Source organism: Lissotriton vulgaris, chromosome 10 (genome assembly GCF_964263255.1).
Source record: "Lissotriton vulgaris chromosome 10, aLisVul1.2, whole genome shotgun sequence".
NCBI lineage: Eukaryota > Metazoa > Chordata > Amphibia > Caudata > Salamandridae > Lissotriton > Lissotriton vulgaris.
The window spans coordinates 790588631-790610160 of NC_141698.1; the positions used below are offsets into that span (position 1 = coordinate 790588631).

The window sequence follows — 21530 nt, forward strand, 5'->3', positions numbered from 1 at the left end:
ACCCACGTGGGCAAGACAGCCGTGGTTCACCACGCTACTACAACTCTCACAGGTGCCACATCAAAAACTAAGATTATTGCCCATGCATCTTACACAGAACCATGGAGAAATAATGCACCCAGATCCCAAACAACTGAACCTAGCGATCTGGCTCCTGAGGTCATAGAGTTTGGATATTTAGATTTACCACCAGAATGTATGGAAATCATTAAACAAGCAAGACGTCCTACCACCAGAGCATGCTATGCAGCAAAATGGAAGAGGTTTGCTATACACTGTAACAGTAAGCACATCAACCCTCTGGACGCATCCACTAAACAAATCATTTGCTATTTACTACACTTGCAGCAATGTAACTTAGCATATACCTCTATCAGAGTTCATCTCGCAGCCATAGCGGCGTACCTACAAAACAGGCAACATCTTTCCCTGTTTAAAGTACCAGCAATTAAAGCTTTCATGGAGGGACTCAGAAGAGTCATTCCACCAAGACGACCACCTTCCCCAGTCTGGAATCTCAACATAGTACTTACCAGACTAATGGGGCCACCCTTTGAACCTATGCATAGGTGTGAAATACAATTCCTCACATGGAAGGTGGCCTTCCTCATAGCTATCACGTCACTTAGAAGAGTAAGTGAGTTGCAGGCTTTTACGATTCAAGAACCATTCATGCAGTTACACCAAAATAAAGTGGTTCTTAGAACAAACCCAAAATTCTTACCAAAGGTAATTTCGGCATTCCACATCAATCAGTCAGTGGAATTACTGGTTTTCTTTAAAAAACCACAAACAGTAGCGGAAAGAGCCCTACATACATTGGATGTTAGAAGGGCAATATTGTACTATATAGAAAGAACACAAACTTTCAGAAAGACAAAACAGCTATTTGTTGCATTTTCTCCTACACATAAAGGCAATCCCATCTCTAAAGCGGGCATTGCCAGATGGATTGTAAAATGCATTCAAATATGCTACTTAAAAGCAAAGAGAACATTAACTGTTCCTCCTAGAGCTCACTCTACACGTAAACTAGGAGCATCTATGGCATTTTTGGGAAACATTCCACTAGATGACCCCTAAGAGGGAGAATGTGAAGGCAATTTGTGATGCCAGAGCCCCCGTCAGCAAGGAAGAAGTGAGAACCTTCCTAGTGATGGCTGAATACTGTAGTAAATTCGTTCAGCACTTTGCGACTAAGACACATCAATTGAGACAGCTCATAAGAAACAAGACGGCGTTTCATTGGGATGAAGAAGCACAGAGGGAATTCGAAGTGTTGAAGGCGGACATAAGCCAAGCAGTACCCTTGCATGGACATGATCCTCTTGGACAGACCATACTGACCACAGATGCCAGAGAGAAGGGTCTAGGAGCAGTTCTCGCACAAGAAAGAGAAGATGGTACTCAGGACACCCTCAGCTTCGCATCCAGGTTCAGTGTAACTGAGAAGGAAATGCTGGTGGGTGTATGGGCCATGGGGAAGTTCAGGCAGTTCCTATGGGGCAAGAGATTTCGTCTGCAAACGGACCACAAACCGTTGGTCAAGGTGCTCACCTCGAGTGGACATGCGACTGCTACCCCACGCATTGCCAAGATGACGCTGAAACCGCTGGAATTCAGGTATGATTTTGAGTACATACCGGGGGCACGCAACAAAGTTGCTGACTACCTTAGTCGAGCTTTGGCCATGAAAGAGGCGCCAAATTCTTCGGTGGAGAATGAAGAGATGATAGCTGTGATGGAGGATCCCGAGAAAGTAATCAGCAAGCAAGAGTGGGCGCAGGCATATGAAGAGGACGAAGACATGAAGGAGGTCAAAGAATGTGTGCTCGGTGGTTGGCCAGAAAAAAGGAGGTTGAAGGAAGTTCTTCAAAAATTCTATGAACTAAGGGAAGAACTATTGGTGAGCGACTCGGAAATCTTCTTTTATCAAGGTGACAAGGTGGTGCCACCCACGAGACTAATCCCGCTCCTACTGCGCCAGCTTCATGAGGGACATCTTGGCATTGTGAAAACAAAGCTGTGAGTGAGACAAATGTATTGGTGGCCAGGATTGGAAATCCAAGTAGAAAGGCATGTGAGGGACTGTGACCAGTGTCAAGGAGCCGACAAAATATTGAAACCTTTGAGACCAGCGCTGGGGAAGTTTGACCAACCGCGCAACCCATGGGGGGATGTATCAGTTGATATTCTGGGACCAGTGCTGGATAATTAAGGCACGCCGAAATACTTATGTATTTGGGTGGACAAGTATTTCAAGGGGCCAGAAATACATGTGCAGGATGAGATGGACACTGACACGATCATCAAGTTTCTCACATCAGTGTTCCTGAGAGAAGGGATTCCGAGGACGGTCCTCAGTGACAACGGTCCGCAGTTCACATCTGCTAAGTGGCACAAGTACGCGGAAAGGAATGGAATCAAAGTGAAACACACTTCTGTGTATCACCCTGCGAGCAACGGACAGGTGGAGAGATTTAATCGTGTCCTCATGGGATCCATACAAGCCACCATCATGAAGGGCAAAGATTGGGAGAAGGAGGTCCAAAGCATGTTATGGGTGGACAGGATTACCCCCACCTCCACAGGGTACAGCCCCTTTCAGATCCTAAGGGACAGGCATCCGTTCACAAAGGACAATGTGGTCTGGAGGGAGAAGAACGTCACCAGCAAATGGTCACCTGCTGTAGTCCAGCACAATCTCGAAAGGGCCCAAAAAGTGTATACACAGCACTATAACAGGAGAAGAAACGTGAAAGAAGTGACATTGGAAAAAGGGGAGTGGGTGAGAGTCAAGTTGGCTATACTGAAAAGGAAAGGAGAAAGCAAGTACAGCCCACCCATGCAAGTGGAAGAAGTATATGACAGAGCTGCATTGCTTAGTGACGGAAACGTGTGGTCCCAGGACCGCATGGCTATAATTAACAAAATTCTACAGTGGCCTGAGGAAAAAGAGAAAGGCCAACAAGATCAAGGACTGAGTGGCAGAGAGGAGAGACCTATGGAACAGAGTGAAAGCCAAGTGGAAGGACAATTGCACGTAGAGAGAGAAGATCTGGAAGCCCCAAGGGTAGAGGAAGAGAGTATTGAAAGAGACTTGACACCCCAGAAAAATGAACTGAGTCAGATGAGGAGTGGAGTGTTGAGCCCTGTGGGAGATGGTGTCCGAGAGGCTTCTACCCCGGTAAGGCGTACACGTGCAGGGAGAGCGGTGGTCACACCCGCTCGCTTCAGAGACTTTGAATTGGGGGATGTTGAAATTGTGGACTTATTCCATCTCTTTGTGTATGAGAAAAAAGGGGAGATATGTAGTGTAGCAGTCTAGTCCTTAGCGGGCGCGTGATGACGCGGCACGCAAGGACGAGACCGCGAAGAGCAGTGCGCATACGCGAGCGATTAGGCGCGCATTCGGGAGCGATCGGTGCACATTATAAGACGCCCGGCGCTCCTCCTGTGAGGATATATGTACAAAATAAATACGAACTTTCCCCCAAGGAAACTCCCGAGTCTGCCTCTTCTTTTGGTGATTTACCATCACAACAGGTTGCTCTGAAGTAAATTGGTCATGGTTGCTGAGCCTGGTCGTTGGACACTTACTTCTACTCTAACCAATCAATGTGTTATTTTCAAAAAGGTAATACTGCACTGCACAACACTTCACAAGAGTCAAATAAATTAATTATATGTAAAGAGAGATTCTAATTATTGATTTATATGGTGTTCCACAATCATGGAGTAATGTGGCCACCCTCCTAAGGGACCGTAGCCCAAGAATGAAAGGTTGGGGAGTTACCATAACACAGAGGAGGGTGTGATTTCATAATATAGTTCTCAGAATGTAGTCTTATATTTATATCATGGCTCTAAAAAGGTTTGTTAAAAAAATCGCCTCGTTGGAGTTAATATAAATCCTATTACAATGAGTAAATCATTTTGTAACCAATATTTCGGACTAGAAATTTGTATGTGTTTAAAATTATCATCACAAAAGTAGAAAAAGGGTGTCTCGCTGAGCATCGTGTGTATATTCATTCTGTGGATGAGAATGTTCATTTTAGCATGAACTAATTTTAAGTGGCGGATGTGTATGGCTGATTTAACACAAGATTCAATGAACATGAAAATGTATTAAAAGGGTTTTTAAATCTAAATGATAGCATAATTACTTGTCGTGACAATTAATTACTGCAAGGTCTAAAAATTCTAGTTTATGTATCACTAATGTCAGTTTTACTTTGCAGTTTAATATGAAATCGCTGTTTGTCTGGTAATAGATGTGGGTTTATGAGCATGATATATTCTGTATAGTTAGACTCCATGTTCCCTTTGTAGAAGACACTCTGTTCAACAACATAGCATAGCAGTGCTATTTTATGAATATTAGTAAGCCCAATTTTATAAGTTTTTTTTGCAGCTTTATATAGCGCGATCTCGACTGGAAGGTATTGGAGCACTTTACATGAGCACCAGTTACATTACAGACAGACAAATTCCTTTTTAGGCAAATAGAGATTTAGGGTCTTATTACGACTTCGGTGGTCCTATGCGGTTGGTGAAGGCATCATCTGCTTTGGGACAGCCAAAGCTGTGGTGCTGCAGTACGCCAGATTAGGACTTCAATCCTAGTCTAGCGAGCGGCCCTGCAGCGGTTTGACACCCGTGGTCTGTTAGGCTCATAGACGAGCCTAACATGCAGACCACCACCGTCAGAGCGACGACTGCACCATCCTGCTCAGTCGGACATACATGCCACACCATGGAGAAAATGGGGGTTCAAATCCAAGGGGGCCCTACATGTGCCCTCCTCATTCATTCCAGGCCCAGGAGCCTCAGTTGCCTCACCGCCACCCTTTTCATGGCGGGCTCGCCACCATGCAAAGGGTGATGGTTTGGCAACTCCAAATAATGCTTCGTGGTGCCAGCATATAACTATGCCTGGTCGCTGCACGGCTGCCACGGGATCCTTGATCCCAGACTTTTGCAGCGGTCCTGTGGCAGTTTGACCATCACACTCCTAATACTGCGGCTAGGACCTCAGCGTGGCAGTGGTCAGACCGCCACCATGAGTTAAGCAGTCATATGGAATGCCAAACTCGTAATAAGGCCAACAGTGACTTGCCCAGAATCACAGGATGAGTAGCCTACCACAGAGAAAACAAAAACGGTTCCCCAGCTTCAAAGTCAGCCGCTTTAACCGTTACTCCACATCCTTATACCCTTAAGTTTATTTACCCAGTCAATTCCCATTTTGGAGAATAACACTGATGAACATGCACACTGTTGATTGCGCTTAATTTGTTAAAAAAAACTCAAAATGTTTACAAGGGCCAAACCATTTTCACAACAGTCACAGGCATACACTGCCGAGTGTTGGGTTTGTTGAAATCAAGACTGCCTAGTCCTGATTCAACATTATGCCTCTTTTGTTCACCCACCCAACGCTTCAACCCTTCTCTCTCCTATTCTTGCATGCCCTTTATAATTACAGTTTTTTCCCTCATTCACTATTTACTGTCTTTCTCCTTGACCTTTTTTCTCCATTTTCTGTCTCTTCTTTTGGGTCACAGTCTAATGCTGTAAAACTATTCTTGGTTTCCAGATATTAATGTTGCTGCTCATCTTCTGCATCCATTGACACCAATTAAACACTGCCTACTGAAATGTTTTTTTGTAAAATTAATAGGGTCCGTATCTCTTGATTTCTTTTCAGGAGGTCGTTTGTTGGATCCGAGCTAGTTGACTGGCTCATACAGTATTGTCCCTCTGTCCAAAGAAGATCTTCAGCAGCAGGTGTCTGGCAAATCCTAATGAAGATGGGGATTCTGTCTTCAGGTGAGAAGTGCTCAGCTCAGAAAGCCGCCTGCATTTCCATTGAAATTTATACAGGGTGGTGTAGACGGTGGGGGCTGCAGGCTATCCTGCCTGGTCAAGTGGAGGAAATAACCCCCATTCACCAGATAGTGGACAGCCCGCTATATTGAGAGATCCCTGCCTGCCTAGGTGGGATTTCAAAACCTACAGAGCAGCTGCCGGCTTGGAATTGCTAGCAAGGCTGAAGAGTTTGGCCAGCAGGAGCCATACTGGTGGCACAGGCTTAGCAAACTGTTTTTTTAAATGAGCTCTCAAAGCAGAGGTTTGTTTTTGAAAAATAAAAAAGTGGCCCGACACACATCGTGCTGGTGCCATTTAGCAATGTTTCTAGTTTAGGACAACTACACCTTGCACCTTGCACTGCAGTCCTGAACAAGATAATCCAGTAACAGTCGCACTGATGTAAAAGGGAATAAAGACTGTCACCATGACATGATGTCCCTGTGAAGATGGGCCATCAAGTCGGAGTGTTTAGATAGTGAGTCATCTAAGGCTCTGCAAGAGGAAGCCAGCAACCCCACTGTCTCTAAGTAGAGGAGGGGGACCACGAGTAAGACGAGGCAGGAGCACTGACTATTTAGGGCACTATTGAGGTGCTTAATTTGTGCTGATGGTTTCCGGTGCTCAGCATCGGCACTTAACCAACACCTGCACTTATGACAGTCTGCCACATGGTGGCACTGTTCCTTTTATTTACAGATGAGTACAACCACCGTTGTTTATTATTTCAATGTGCATTAAAATGACTAATACCTTTCCCCCAACCCATTCTTCGAGCTTTGGGGGACTGGAATAGTTTGGAGAGCTACAATTGTAGGAGCGTGATGATAGGTGTGTTTGTACTGTCACCGACAGTGCTGGCTGGGACAATGGGTGGTGCAAGATGCAGTGGCCTCCTGACCCTGCACTTGTGTCTTATTTATATGCGGTTATGTAATTTCAGATCAGAGCCATGAGAAGAGGATTATTCAAGTGGTCTTCCATGCCTGCTGCACAATTTCATCTAAATAATTGCGAATCTTAATACAGATTTGCAATGCATCAAAGCAATCTGTGCATCTTTGGCTAATAACACTGTATTTTTATGGAAGAAATACAAGCTTTACCAGAATAACTTCAGTTCAGTTTTAAGTGCATACTCCACTCAAAATTGCTCGGATATAATCTCCTCCGCCTCCATTTGTGTCACAGCTACAGAAATAGGTGTTCAAGTATTAATATAAATATTATATTATTAATATAGTCTTGTTTTAGCAGACATAACTGCCTCACCATAGTAAATATCATATTAAGCGGCCTTAAGTATCCAAACATGATGTTAGTGTATGTAGGGGAGCACTGAGTAGGTAGCATCACCTTTGGCTTCAGGTTTTGGAATAGGCATGGCTTTAAAACAGTGTAGGTCATTTGAACGTGTGGTGTTGCGCTCTAGTCTACGAGCGTGAACGCGATGACGCGTCACGCTGTAGACGAGAGCGAGACCGTCGCGCATGCGCAGGAGGGAAAGAGAAGAGCACGAAACTACGTACGGCAGTTGGCGACCGGAGCTTGAGATGCACAGACGCTCGGCGCTCTAATGTAATTGCAGTTATTGTTCTTTGTGGAATAAACCTGTTCCAAAGCAATAGAGGCTCTGAGCACTGTGTGGGGGACGAAAGAGAGAACATTATATTGGCGACGAGGATGGGAATCACCCCATCGTCCATGCACAGTCAAACTGGGTACTGATCCGGGAACCAAGTACCAACCCAGTCCCAGAGAACAGAGCATCGAAGCAGCAACAACGCAGAAGCATAGAGCGTGGCGGCAGCGCACCCATACCACTCGGCAGGAGGCAGACCATAAGCAATCCTCAGGTCAGTGCTGTCCCCGGGACAAGGAGCTTATTACCCAGCACGCTGGCAACTAAAGGCACCATCCAAACGCCAGAGGAGGGGGTACAGTCCACCAACCCAACGCAAGGGATAGGGGATAACGCTCCAGGTAGTCCCAGAAGTCAAGGAGACTCCGCAGGTGGAGCAGGAGCGTCCGGTGCACCCAACAACCCCAGAGCCCAAGCAGAAGCTCCTAGAGGCGAAGCCAAGATGGCAAACCAGTCCTCAGCTCTGATGGCCCCCATCCCATTCCTACCCAGACCAGGGGAACCCCAGATGAAATGGGAGGACTGGAGGGAGTACTTCAAGAACTACATAGAAGCACTAGAGGACGAAAATGGTGAAGCATACGCCCCAGCGAGGAAAAAGAGGTTATTGCTCCACAACCTAGGTCCCGAAGGGGTGAGGGTGTTCACAAACATCGTGCCCAAGGAACGGGGTGCAACAGAGACCGATGTCTTCAAAAATGCACTAGAAGACCTAGACAACCATTTTCGCCCAGCAGTGTGTGTTTCCATAGACCGTTACAATTTCCAGCAAAGGAAACAGGAAACTGGTGAATCCATAGATGACTACGTGGCCGCACTACGACGCCTGGCCATCACGTGCCTATATGGAGCACTGCAATATGAGTACATAAAGGACCAAATAGTTATGCATACTACCAACAGATCGGTCCAGGACAAACTGTGGGCACAGAACGAAACATCGCTCAAGGACGTCATAGCCATGATGAAAAAGGCTGAGATGTCGAAGCGCTGTGCAGATGCAGCCAAACGAGAAAGCACTCAGAAGCAGATGGTTAACAAGATCGATGAGGCCTCGGCCTCCAACAAACAAAAAGGTTTATATGAAGAACAGAAACGGGAAACAAAATGGACAGGGAAACAAATGGGGCGCCCTGCAGCAGAAAGCAAATTCTCATGTTACAGGTGTGGCAGCACAGCGCACTCAGCTCAAGATAAACGTTGTCCAGCATTTCGCGCCAGATGCGCGTTCTGCGCCCTGGTCGGCCATTTTGAGAAAGTGTGCCGCAAGAAGGGGAAGAAGTCCACGGTCAAGTGCGTGGAATCAGCGACGTCTGAAATCAGTGAGGAAGATGATCAGGAGGATGGAGAAATGGTACTGTGTATTGAAGATCAAGTACTGGATGTGGCAGGTAAACGCAGGGATAAACCTCGCACGGATATGCTCATCGGGGGAGTAAAAGTACATGTGGCAGTTGACTCAGGTTCCCCCTGGACGATAGTGCAAAGATCCATATGGGAAGAAGATTTCGCACCCGTGGTAGGGCCTGATCTACGGCCACCGGACATTCGTGCAGTCTCAAACACCGAGAACGCCATTCCCCTGGTGGGCTGTAGAAATTTCAAGTTCGAGTTCAGAGGGAGATCAGCCACCTGCACATTGTATGTAGCAGAGAAGGGTCCTTCTGTACTCGGATGGAGAGATGCAGGAGACCTAGGAATTGTACTAAACCCAGGGGGCAAAGAACAAATCCTTTTGACGGACGAATGGCCTATCACCAACGGAGAAGAATGGAAAACTGCCTACCCCAAGGTATTCGGAGGAACAGTAGGGAAACTAGACAAATTTGTCCACAAGATGATGCTCAAGGAGGGGGCGAGGCCAGTGACCCACAAGGTCAGGAACATCCCCATATCTACCAGTGAAGCCGTACAACAGGAACTCCAGAGACTAGAAAAACAGGGCATCATAGAACCTGTGGATAGTTCAGAGTGGTTGTCCCCCCTGGTAGTAGCCAAGAAACCTAATGGGAAAGTCCGTCTCTGCGTGGACCTCCTCGAACTCAACAAATGCCTCATTGTCGAGAAGTTCCCCCTACCCAGAATCGAGGAGATGCTTGCGAGAACTAAAGGAATTACCCATTTCTCAACCATAGATCTCACGTCAGCCTACCACCAAATCGACCTGCATCCTACAAGTAGAAAGTACACCTCCTTCATCACACCCTTTGGGTGCTATCAATTCCGCCGCATGCCCTTTGGTCTAGCATCAGCAGCCGCGGTCTTTCAAAAGTTGATGCATCATTTGTTCAAAGACATACCAGGAGTTCAGTATTTCCAGGACGACATCCTGGTGATGGGGTCCAACAGGGAAGATCATGACAGCAAGCTAACCAAAGTCCTCAAGGTGTTACAAGACAAAGGCCTTACGGCAGAATGGAGCAAATGCAAAATAGGGATGTCCTCAGTCACATACTTGGGACACGAGATCGGTACACATGGCATTTCTCCAAAGGAACAGAACGTGAGAGCCATCAAAGAAGCCAAGGCCCCGAGAACCAAGGAAGAAGTACGGTCATTCCTGGGAATGGTCGAGTACTATAGTAAATTTGTGAGACACTTTGCCACCAAAACTTACAGGATGCGACAGCTCATCAGAGACAAGTCGAAGTTCGAGTGGGACACTGAAGCCCAAAACGAATTCGAAACAGTAAAGAACTGCATCAGCGAAGCCATTCCCTTGCAAGGTTACGTCCCCTCCGGCAACACCATCTTGACGACAGACGCTAGTGATAAAGGCCTAGGGGCAGTGTTAGCACAGGAAAGGGCGAATGGGTCAGTTGAAACCATCAGTTTTGCTTCACGGGCTCTTTCCCCGACGGAACAAAGATACAGCGTCATTGAAAAAGAGATGCTGGCAGTCACCTGGGCAATGGGCAAGTTCCGACAATTCATCTGGGGCACCTGGTTTAAGCTCCAAACGGATCACAAACCCCTAGTCAAGGTCCTGACGTCTTCTGGTCACGACACTGCGACCCCACGCATAGCAAAAATGACGCTCAAATTATTAGACTACACGTATGATGTTGAATATCTACCAGGAACTCAAAACAGGGTGGCCGATTACCTCAGCAGAGCATCTGCCATGGAGGACGCTCCGGAGAGTGCACCGGACAAAGAGGAGATGGTAGCAAGCATGGCTGACAATGAGATGACAATTAGCAGACAAGAATGGGCAGCAGCATACGAACAAGATGAGGAGAAATCGGAAGTTAAATGGCACCTCACCTCAGGATGGCCTGACAAAAGGAGGCTCACAGCGGGAGTACGGAAGTTCTACAAAATGAGGGAAGAGCTGTCCCTGAGTGATTCGGGGGTCTTTCTATACAGAGGAGAAAGAGTGGTCCCACCTGAAGCCCTCGTGCCTACGTTATTGAAACAATTGCACGAAGGACATTTACATGTACTGGTGGCCTGGCATGGATACCCAAATAGAAAGGCAAGTGAGAGAGTGTGAACTTTGCCAAGGAGCGGACAAAATACTCCGACCTCTCAGACCAGCTTTAGGTAAGCTCGAGAACCCTCAAAACCCTTGGGAAAATTTAGCTATTGACCTCCTAGGGCCAGTGCTTGATAACAGAGGAGTGAATAAATATTTGTGTGTGGTCATAGACAAATATTCGAAATGGCCGGAAGTCGACGTACAAGAATCTATGGACACTGAAACGGTGCTGAAGTTCCTGACTTCCTTGTTCTTAAGGGAAGGAATACCCAAAACAATACTTAGTGACAACGGACCACAGTTCGTCTCAGACAAATGGACACGATTCATGAAGAGGAACGGGATAGAGTCGAAACACACGGCCATCTACCACCCGGCGTGTAACGGCCAAGTAGAGCGGTTCAACCGTGTGCTAATGGGTTCCATACAGGCGGCCATCACGCAGGGAAAAGATTGGGAAACCGAGATACAGAGCATGCTGTGGGCGTATAGGATCACCCCCACGGTGGTGGGGTACAGCCCCTTCCAAGTGCTGAGAGGCGGACTCCCGTTCACCAGAGACAACGTGGTGTGGAGAGAAAAAACGATAACCAGCAATTGGTCCCCTGCTGTGGTCCAGCACAACCTAGAGAAGGCCCAAAGGATATATGCAGCCCATTACGACAGACGACGCAACACTAAAGAAACAGTGCTGGAAGAAGGAGAATGGGTCCGAGTCAAGCTTCCCACACTGCAAAAGAAAGGAGAGAGCAAGTATAGCCAACCCTTGCAAGTCAAAGAAGTTCGAGGCAGAGCTGCTCTCCTCAGCGATGGTAAGGTGTGGTCCCAAGACCGCATGGCAAGAGTCAACAGGATTGTCAAGTGGCCCAAGTCAGAGGAGGAGGAGATACCCATAGGGGCCGAAGTAGAAAGGCCCACCAGTGAAGAGAGCATGAGTGAACCCTCTGAAGACAGAGGAGAAGGTGGAGAAAGAGAAACACAAACTACAGAGTCAACAGGGAGTTACCATACCCCTGCCAGCGATGAGCAGAGAGAGGACCAGAGAGACAGTGAGAGGTTACGTGGAGAGAGCGAGGCAGAAGAGAGCTTACCGGTAAGGTGCACCCGCATGGGTAGAACAGTCACTTTGCCTTCAAGATATAGAGACTTTGATATGAGTGGACATTAGAGATGGACTAGAACTATTTTCCATTTAAATGTTAAAAGGGGGATATATGTGGTGTTGCGCTCTAGTCTACGAGCGTGAACGCGATGACGCGTCACGCTGTAGACGAGAGCGAGACCGGCGCGCATGCGCAGGAGGGAAAGAGAAGAGCGCAAAACTACGTACGGCAGTTGGCGACCGGAGCTTGAGATGCACAGACGCTCGGCGCTCTAATGTAATTGCAGTTATTGTTCTTTGTGGAATAAACCTGTTCCAAAGCAATAGAGGCTCTGAGCACTGTGTGGGGGACGAAAGAGAGAACATTATAGAACGGTTGCCATTATTATTAGACCATAGCGACAGCACGACTATTTACCACTAACTATTCAACAGAGCATGGCCATTTCACGTCTCAAACAAAAATCACCCATATTCAGCAAGGAGCAGGAATAAGCGGTATGTGAAAGAAGAGGTGATGTAGCTACCAGGTGGCTACATATAACATCGGATCCACTCATCCAGTTCTGGATTTGTAAGCAATATCGCTGTGTATTCTGGGATTCTGAGTTTTATTTAACCAATATAGATGTCCATAGATGCAAAGTGATGTTAGATTAAACGCCCGGACTAATCAAGTTGTCTAACACTACATGGCTGTTATACGAATCAGTGTTTCTGGAATGAATTCTACACAGATGGCAAATGGGAAGCGGGACATGCATGGTTCAATGTCCAATGAAAAGAATGTTCTGAAAATAAACGTTGTTTTTGTGTTTTGTGTCACAGTACTACTTTGTGTCGCTATACGTTGCCTGCTTCTTTCTATGTCTCTCCTCATTTTCTTTAATATACGTCTCTCTTCCACACCACCTCTTCAACTTTCTTTTTCTTTTCATCAGTCTGACTGTTCATATTCTTGTTCCTTGCTCTGCCATAATCAGTTGTATCCCCAGACTTCCATCCTCTATGCCCCTCATCCAGTGAAGCATGGTGCCAACAGTGCAGAAACGCCACTCTAATTTCAACACACCAATTCTACTGATAGAGAATCTAAGTAAGTGGAAACATTGGGCAAATGTGTCTTTTGTTCTACAAGCTTGGCCCTCCAATCTGTTAACACCACCTGTTTGTTGGGACGCTACTTACACACCCTTTGGAATTCTGTGGTACAAGTCCTCCCTGATGTGTCTGATTACTTTTGCCATGTCCTATCAGGCAATTCAAGGTGGTTGTGATGCTGCCAAGTTCTCGATTCATTGTGGCTTGGACTCCACTGATTCAATTTGGCGGACCATAGGCATAAGCATTGTAATTTACCACCAATTGTGGATGTGATGGACCTGATTCTCTCATGATGCCTAGTGCTCCCTGATGGACATGCCCTATGACTGGAAACACTTGTGAAGGGATAAAGCTGATTCCCCTCTTTAAAAAAAAATATATTTTATTGATTTTTCCATTTTAACAACAGTTGATGCTGTGTACATTAGTAGGCAGTGGCATCACTTATGTTACATCACATATATGTTGAAAATTACAACGTCGCAGTTACTCGTTTAGCAGGTGCTGCTCAATGGTAACACGCAGGAACTTTACATGATATATATCACCAGATCTGCTTGAGCGTATATGAGGCATCCCTGGACAACTATTTGCTGTTATTTCATGGTGAGTAACATATGGCATCCAACAGTGCGTGAATAGTAGTGGCTGAATAACACAGCTGACAGCTTAGAAATACAAATAGAAAACTGAAACTATGGGCTAAATTGGAGCAACCCACCCACTTCCATGTTTGGATCTCACATGTCCTACCTACAATAAAGCTGATTCCGCTCTTGAGCACTTTAAGAGGAGCAGGTCTGCGTCTCGCACTCATGGCCTTTCCAACCCACCTTGTCAACTGCAACAGTTCCACCATTCCTTTTGCTGCTTTGGCCGAGGAGTCCCTTACTGCCAACCTGTCCAATACCCACAGGGTGCCCAGCATTTTCATGGTAGAGGTTGTAGTGCCCACCGGCTAGTTTGCAAAGTCAGTCTGCTCCCGAGTCTACCGTCCCAAGGTGGTTCCACCCAGCAAACATTTTTAGCATGCCCTTGCAGGGACACAGGTACTCAGTGGGCGGCAGAGTCCACCAATACAGGGCTGGCAAGCAATCATGTCATACAGGTAAGTTCTACAAATTGCTCGCAATGGATATAGCTTACCCCTTTCTCTTCTCCGAGACACCTTTCACCAGGCCTTCAGTAACTGACTGATGACCATCTCTATATTTTGCAGCAGGAATTGCAAGCCCTTTTGGGCTGTTGATATGGTGCCGGTGCCTGAAGTAGGACATAGTTGTTATTCCCGATATATTCTGGTGCCCAAGAAAGACGGATATCTTCAGCTTATTCTAAATCTACGCCCTCTTAATGACTTCCTCGGGAAGGAGCAATTCAGAATGCTTAGCCTGCCCTAGGTCTTTTCTGCCCTCGATCCTGGAGTCAGAATGGTAGCTTTGGATGTGCAGGATGCCTATTTCCTTATTCCAGCCCTGCCCGCTCATCAGCGATACCTGCGGTTCGTGGTGGGAGAGCAGTAGTTCAGCTCTCTTGTCAACTCTTTCATCTCACCAGCACCCCTCAGGTGTTCACGAAAGTGATGGTGGCAGTGGTAGCACACCTTTGGAGTTTAAGGGTGCCAGTCTTCCTCTACCCTACCAATTGGCTGTTGAATGCCATCTTGCCAGAGGCTGTCAGCCACCTCTGAACTACTGTGAACTTCCGGTCATCTTTGGGGTTTGCTATCTATATGCCAATGTCAAACCTAACTCCTTCTCAGAAGCTCCCTTCTTCTGAGCCATTCTGGATACAGTTCAGTTTTGTGCCTTTCCCCAGGCAAAGCGAGTCCTAGACATTCAGGCTATGATCCTGATCTTTCAGGCTTGGCCCTCAATTTAAGTGAGGTCACCGCTGAAGCTAATGGGACTCATGGCATCCTACATTCTGCTGGTTGAGAATGCCAGATGGAATATACGGCTCTGCAGTGGTATCTGCAGTCTCAGTGGGCCGATGCATCAAGGTAACCTCTCCGACCATGTTTAGATTTCGGAGGAGATTGTGAAAGATCTCCAGTGATGTAACTGGACCGCAACTGGGTCAGTGGCACACCCCTCTCCCTTCCAGACCCAGAGCTGATAGTGGCGACTGAGGCATCATTTCTGGGTTTAGGTAGCCCTCTTTGAGAAGTAGGGTTCAGAGGCCTCTGGTCTCCAGTGGTCTCCCAAATCCACATCATCCTTATGGGGTTGAGGGCCATCCACTTGGCACTAAAATCCTTACTGCCGTCCATTAACGGGAGTCGGGTGCAGGTGCTTACGGACAACTCCATGACAATGTGGCACTGCAACAAACATGGCGTGTTGAATCTTGGATCCTGTGCCAGGAGACCTTGTGCCTCTGGAAATGGCTGGTCTACCAAGGAATTTTCCTGGTGGTGAACCACATGGCACGATCATTAAATGCCAGGGCAAACCAGTTCAGTGGTTAACACCTCCGTTATCACGAATGGCCGCTACACCCATAGGTGGCACAAGGTCTATACCATGAATGGGTAGAACAGTGGATCGATTGTTTCATCCCAGCTGAGAATGCACAATATCATAATTTGTGTGCGTTGGAGTTTCTAAAGTGTCTCTTATTCATAGACGAGTTCCACCTTGAGTGGAAATCGGGACTCCTGTATGCCTTTCCACCAATACCACTCTTTACTGAGCTCTCAACAAAATCAGGACATACCAAGTCCAAATTGTCCTTTTAGTGGTGGTGGCTCTGGATTGGGCATGGAGAGTATGTTATCCAGAACTCCTGGGCTTGAACATCTGTCCCCGATCAGGCTACCCTTCTGGGAAGACCTGCCGTCACAGGAGAATGGCTGGGTTCTGCATCCGGGGTTGATGTCATCTTGGCAGTTGGGTGTCCCTCAATAAATACTGTACACACCTGTTGTTACAACAAATTTGTGGCTTGCTGCAGTACCTGCGAGATTCGCACCCTCAAGGTCAAGTTACCTGATGTTCTCTCATTTGTTCTGTCTCTTCCTCAGCAAGGCTTTATTTTGGGCACAGTTCAAGGTTATCTTATTACGGTTGCCGAGTCAGCCGGGTTTAAGTCACCGGTAGTGCGATGATTTTTTAAAGTGCTGAAATACGTTTCCCCCTCTTCTTTTTATCATGCCCCAATGGGACCTTAATCTAATCTTGATTTATCTGATGTGCACTCCATCCATACCACTTCAGAGCTGTCCTTTACGGCGCCTTACTATCAAGACTGTGTTCCTCATTGCCATCCCCTTAGCACAGCATTTGAGTGAGCTTTGACTCTATGTATTTATTGCACCACATACTTCCTTCTTCCAAGACAAACTGTTACTGTGGAGACAGGCATCCTTCCTGCTGAAAGTTGTGATACCATTCCCCATCGGTCAAACCATCACTCTGCAGACATAATATGCTCTGCTTCACCCATGTAAGGAGGAGAGACTTCTTCAGTTGGACCTGCTATAAAATGATGGGCCATTAGATAGGAGTTTGTTTCTAAAAATCAATCACACAAGAGAAGCTAACAGGTTGGTTGGGCAAGCAATCACTAAAGAGTGCTGTGTATGGTCTTCTAAGAAGTCACTGAACACAGTAGCTATATGAAAGTAATAAAGTCGATGCCAGTTCTTTTCTACTTCTGCTTCATCTTGGCAGAGCAGACTCTTCTTTCTGCAGTGGATTGGATCTTACAATATTTGTATAGACTTTTTTTCTAACTAAGGTTACTTTTTATTGCTTCATTGTGCTCAGCTCCTTAAAATAAGTTCCCCACTGGAAGTCCTTTTTTTGTGGTTATAAACAAATAACAGCAATGCCATATCCCTTGTACAACTGCAATATTATCAGGAAAGGCTCTTGGCTGAATAACAGTGTCAGCAGAGGGATAATAGCAGGTTTTTCCCTGCTTTAATGGTGTACCTTGCTTATTAAGCGCAAGTCTCTGCAAAAAGTGTTGACTCAGCAGTTGAATTTTTCTGGAGCTAACTTTCTTGCAACAGTTGTTGTCTTAAGGAGTAAAGTAAGAGTACATTTATTAAACACCCACACTACTCAATACTATCCACCAATTTACAAATACACATGAGATGTTGGAATTACTTTGTGACATTGCATTACATCTCCACCCCTCCCCCAGGAGGGTGGGGTCTAATACCACCACTCCCATGTATGCACATCATCTTGCCCCCAATGCAGTTAGTTAATCATAACCTGGAGCGAGGGCCCTGCACACTGGCACCATCGCTGTGGCAACCCACCCCCTTATCTCAACAAGACTTTAAAATAGGTAATCCTGCCTTGGTGACACATAACCATGACTGAGCATGTCCTATTGACCATGAAGTATACACCTCTACATCTTAAGGGCTAGCAGTCTGGGTCCTTCACCTAAGTGCAGCAGCAAGATTACATGTTTAAGCATCACTTTAGATTGACAGTACTCATCACATGTGTGGGTTATTAGAATGCATTGCAATTACAGCCCCTAAAGGCATCACAGATAAAATCACAGGATTACGCAGATGGAGCCAGACACCCTAGCAGGAATGTCTAACAACATAACCTCCACTTTGCTCATGGCATCACCGTACCCAGGTACTTCACATTACAGTCCCTCAAAAAGAAATAACGTTAGTATATGCATCTCTTGTTCAATTACACCTCTTCATCTCCAGGGGATGCCCTTTTCAAGACATCTCCAACTCGGCCCTTCACTCCTTGATGCACTTCTCCATACACCTCCAGCTATAGAACGAAAGTTCCAGCCCAAGAGATGTGAAAATGCTAGTTGAGCCCTTGAGGGGTTATTCTTTTTCAGTCCCCATGAGACTTAGGGAGGGACTTCCATTTTTCATGCTAGGGGAAACTGCGTTCTCCTGCAGCTCCTCCTGCACCTTGGCACACATGTAGTGGTGATCCCACTCTCCGGAAGCCTCCACAAGCAGAAAAACGTTGGGTTCCCCTTGCAGGCCTGTTCAGGCCTGCAAGGCACTATGGGTGCTCCTGCATATTTGATGAGCGGCTCTCCCGTTGTGCCGTGGAGAACCGCACTAGCCATCCTCTGCCGCATTCTTGGGCCTCGGTGGGGGGTCCGGTCCCACCCGAACCCCCAGGTGAGTGTAAGCGGCTCGGGGAGCCCACCCCCAGCTGCTCTGCTTTTTGGGGGCATGGTCCCAACCGGGTGCCGCAGTGCTGTGCCTCTTGGTTCCGGGGTCCCAGTCTCACCCAGGACCCCCACCTGCCTTCTTGGTTGAAGGGCAGCCTAGAGAGCCCACCCCTAGGTTCCACCGCCATCTCCCCGTGCGGCCAGCACTGTTGTGTGCTGCCGCGGGAGCCGGCACAGCAGTTCTGGTCTGCCCACTCCAGGCAGACACGGAGGCCAGCGCGGCAACCGCCGGCCTCGGTGGAGTGCAGCGGCACTCCCTCCCCTCCTCCTTTCACCAATCAGGGCCCAGGGATGGGGTCCCCGGCCCCTGGATTATCTTCACGGGGGCACAGCAGCACCCCCCCTGTGTTCGCCCAGTGGGGGCGCCAGGACATGCCATCATTGGGGCCCGGAGATGGGGCCCCGGGCCCCGCCTACGCTCTTCACGGGGAGTGCGCTGGTGCTCCACAACAGATGCTTCTTCGCCACGAGCCATGATGGGCTCCTGGCCTTCCTCCTGGGCAATCTTCACGGGGAGCACGACGGCGATCCCCGGCTTTACTTTGGCCGCGAGGGGGGTTGCACAATGGCATGCCCCCTCCTCCTCAGTGCCCTCTTTACGGGGAGCGTGATGGCGCTCCCCGACTTGGCTCTTCAGTGGGCCCCTGGGGGTGGGGTCCGGGGCCCCTTGGGCAGATTTTCACAGGGTGCGCAATGGTGCACCCTGACTTTGGCGGGGCCCGGAGATGGGATCCCTGGCCCCTTTGGTCACCTTCACGGGGAACGCGATGGCGCCCCCCGGCTTGACTTCTTTTTGAGGGCAGCCCCCGGGACCTGACCCACCCATCTCTGAGACCGGCGTCGGAGCCCCACGTGCTTCGTTGTCTGTCTTCTTAGGGGGTCAAACGTCGCCTACCTTCCGGGGGCATATGTCAGCCCCCAGGGGTCCGATCAGCGTCATTTTGGCCTCTTCTTGCTCCTGGAGGTGCTCCTCAGCCCTCCTTGTCTCCAAGAAGGTGCACTCTGCAGGGAGCGGTCTTCACCTCCCTGCACCAGCCTTTCGCCTGCTCTCCTACTGGGCCTCTCTTCTCCCTGCGCAGAGGTCCCTACTTCAGCACACTGGTCCTGGACTTTTCTTGCGGTGCTGTTCAGGATCCTGGGCGCAGTCAGGGGTACCACCTTCCAACTGCCCATTGCACCAGACTCCAGCACCTTCTTCCTCAGCAGACCACACCTCAGAGAGAGCTTCTCTTCCTGTGCAATTTATTTTAAGAAGTTGGGAAGGGGGCTGGCAGGAAGTCTCTGTTTGTCTATCAAACTGTGACACATCACTTCACCATCCCTGCTCCCTCCTTTCTGCCCAGCCTCTGGGTTTCTTCAAAATGGCTTCGTCCAGGGTCTCCTTCCACATGGTCTCTGAAAGCCCCTTCCCCCCACGCTGCCTTTCCTCTCTGGTGCAGCCTGGTGCCTAGAACCCAGTGATAGCTGCTGAGGGATGAGCCTGTAGCCCCACCTATCTTCTCTTCGTGGAGAGGAGGCCTTAGCTTGTGGAAGAAAGGTTATTAATCCAGCCTGCTGAGGTCAGCCGTCAGCCAGGCCCTGGTTACGGTTGACTCAGAGATATGTGACATTTCTGGATGACCCACAAGTAGTACAAATATGACTTTGGTCTCTGCAGAATACTTCTACTAAACCCCCGTTATAGTGGACTTTAGTGCGTGTCTGGAATCTGTAGGCTTTAGGAAAGTTAATCTAGCCCATGGGCTCCACATCCCCATAGGGGAATAATAAAGTGAAAAACAGTAAAGCACACTGACTTTCCCTGGCAAGTTTCTTCCCATTGTATAAAGCCTATTCCATGTCACCACCCAATTCTGCATAGGTCCTGCCACACCATTCACTTTGTAGCTGCTCCTGGACTGAGCACACCAGGAATCTCCCCTGCACAGCCCCTACATGTGTGCGCACGTATGTACACATGTGTCTGCATGTAACCAGCCCAGTGGCCCTTACTCCAGCTGCTGCACCGTGGCCTGGTCAAGCCAGGGGGACACCGGTAAAATCCCCATGCAGTCTCTTTCATTATGAGTTCACTGTGGGTAAATACCCACTCATGCCCTTTTGATCCTCTCCTTGCAAAGACCAACTTGTTTGCAACAGATTGTTTTCAAAGTCAATCCAAATGCTGAAAGAGGAAGAAAACACTTCCAAAGGTTTCATTATTGCCATTCTTCACCTGACATATAGCATTTAATAAATCTATGTTTAAAACCTTTATTTTGATATCCTGTCCCTTGTAATTTTGCCCTTACCATTTTCTAGAAAAAAATCAAAAACTAAACTAAGTTTAAAACTAAAACAAACAGTGTAAAAATGTGTAGTGTATCAAAGCGCTTCTTTAAGCCTTTCTGCTTTTCCCCTCTCTCTCTCTTTTTTTAGTTTCTCTATAGTCTTTTAACCGTGTTCCAGCTTAATTTTCTGCACTTTACAGAACAGCTTTTTTCAATTTCTTCTGCACCCTTAATTTCAACACAGTTCATTTAGGATGGCTCGTAAGGGTTTCTGTGGCTTGATTCTGTATCTGTCTTTTCCTCACAAGGATCTGTAACTTTAATACTTTAGTCACCACATATTTCCGTTCAGGTGCTTTGTACTTCTTGTTTGGAACTCTTGCTCTTTTTGTTCTCCGAACTGTATCTTCTTGTGAGTCACTTTGTTCTGTTTGGCTCAATAGTTCTATTATTGTATTTAGAACTTTTTCATTGAAAGTGTATTTCCATCTTTTCACTCCCTTTGGTCATATGTCTCCTTTTCTTGCCTTTTTCACTTGCATAGAATCACCAGATTCAAGGCTCGATTTGGAACTTCTTTTGTTTGCTTCCTTCCTTGTTTGCACTTGCTCTTGAATCAAACTCTTCTCTGCATCAGCATTGACAACAGTCTCACGAGACCCATTCGTTGGTGCTCACTTTATTTGACTTTGTTCATACTCTCTTCGATCTTCAGTCTGATCTTGGTCTCTCTGATCAGTTTCATTTGTTTCTGTTCTTCTGGGACTCTTCTTGTGTGACTCGCATTAATCCAATTTGGCAAACCACCACACTTCACTGCTGTCGTAGTCACCAATATCACTTGCAATGGCTCATGGCAACGTTTTTCCAAAC

General features: G+C 47.4%; 1 protein-coding gene across 1 annotated transcript in view; it reads left to right on the forward strand.

The window, feature by feature from the left end:
• The window catches only part of RAPGEF5 (Rap guanine nucleotide exchange factor 5), a 997318-nt gene that overhangs the window by 392909 nt on the left and 582879 nt on the right, over positions 1–21530 (forward strand). Inside the window, exon 4 of the mRNA XM_086941717.1 lies at positions 5714–5835. Within this exon, the coding sequence (XP_086797843.1) occupies positions 5714–5835 (122 nt within the window). The remainder of the gene's footprint in view (positions 1–5713; positions 5836–21530) is intronic.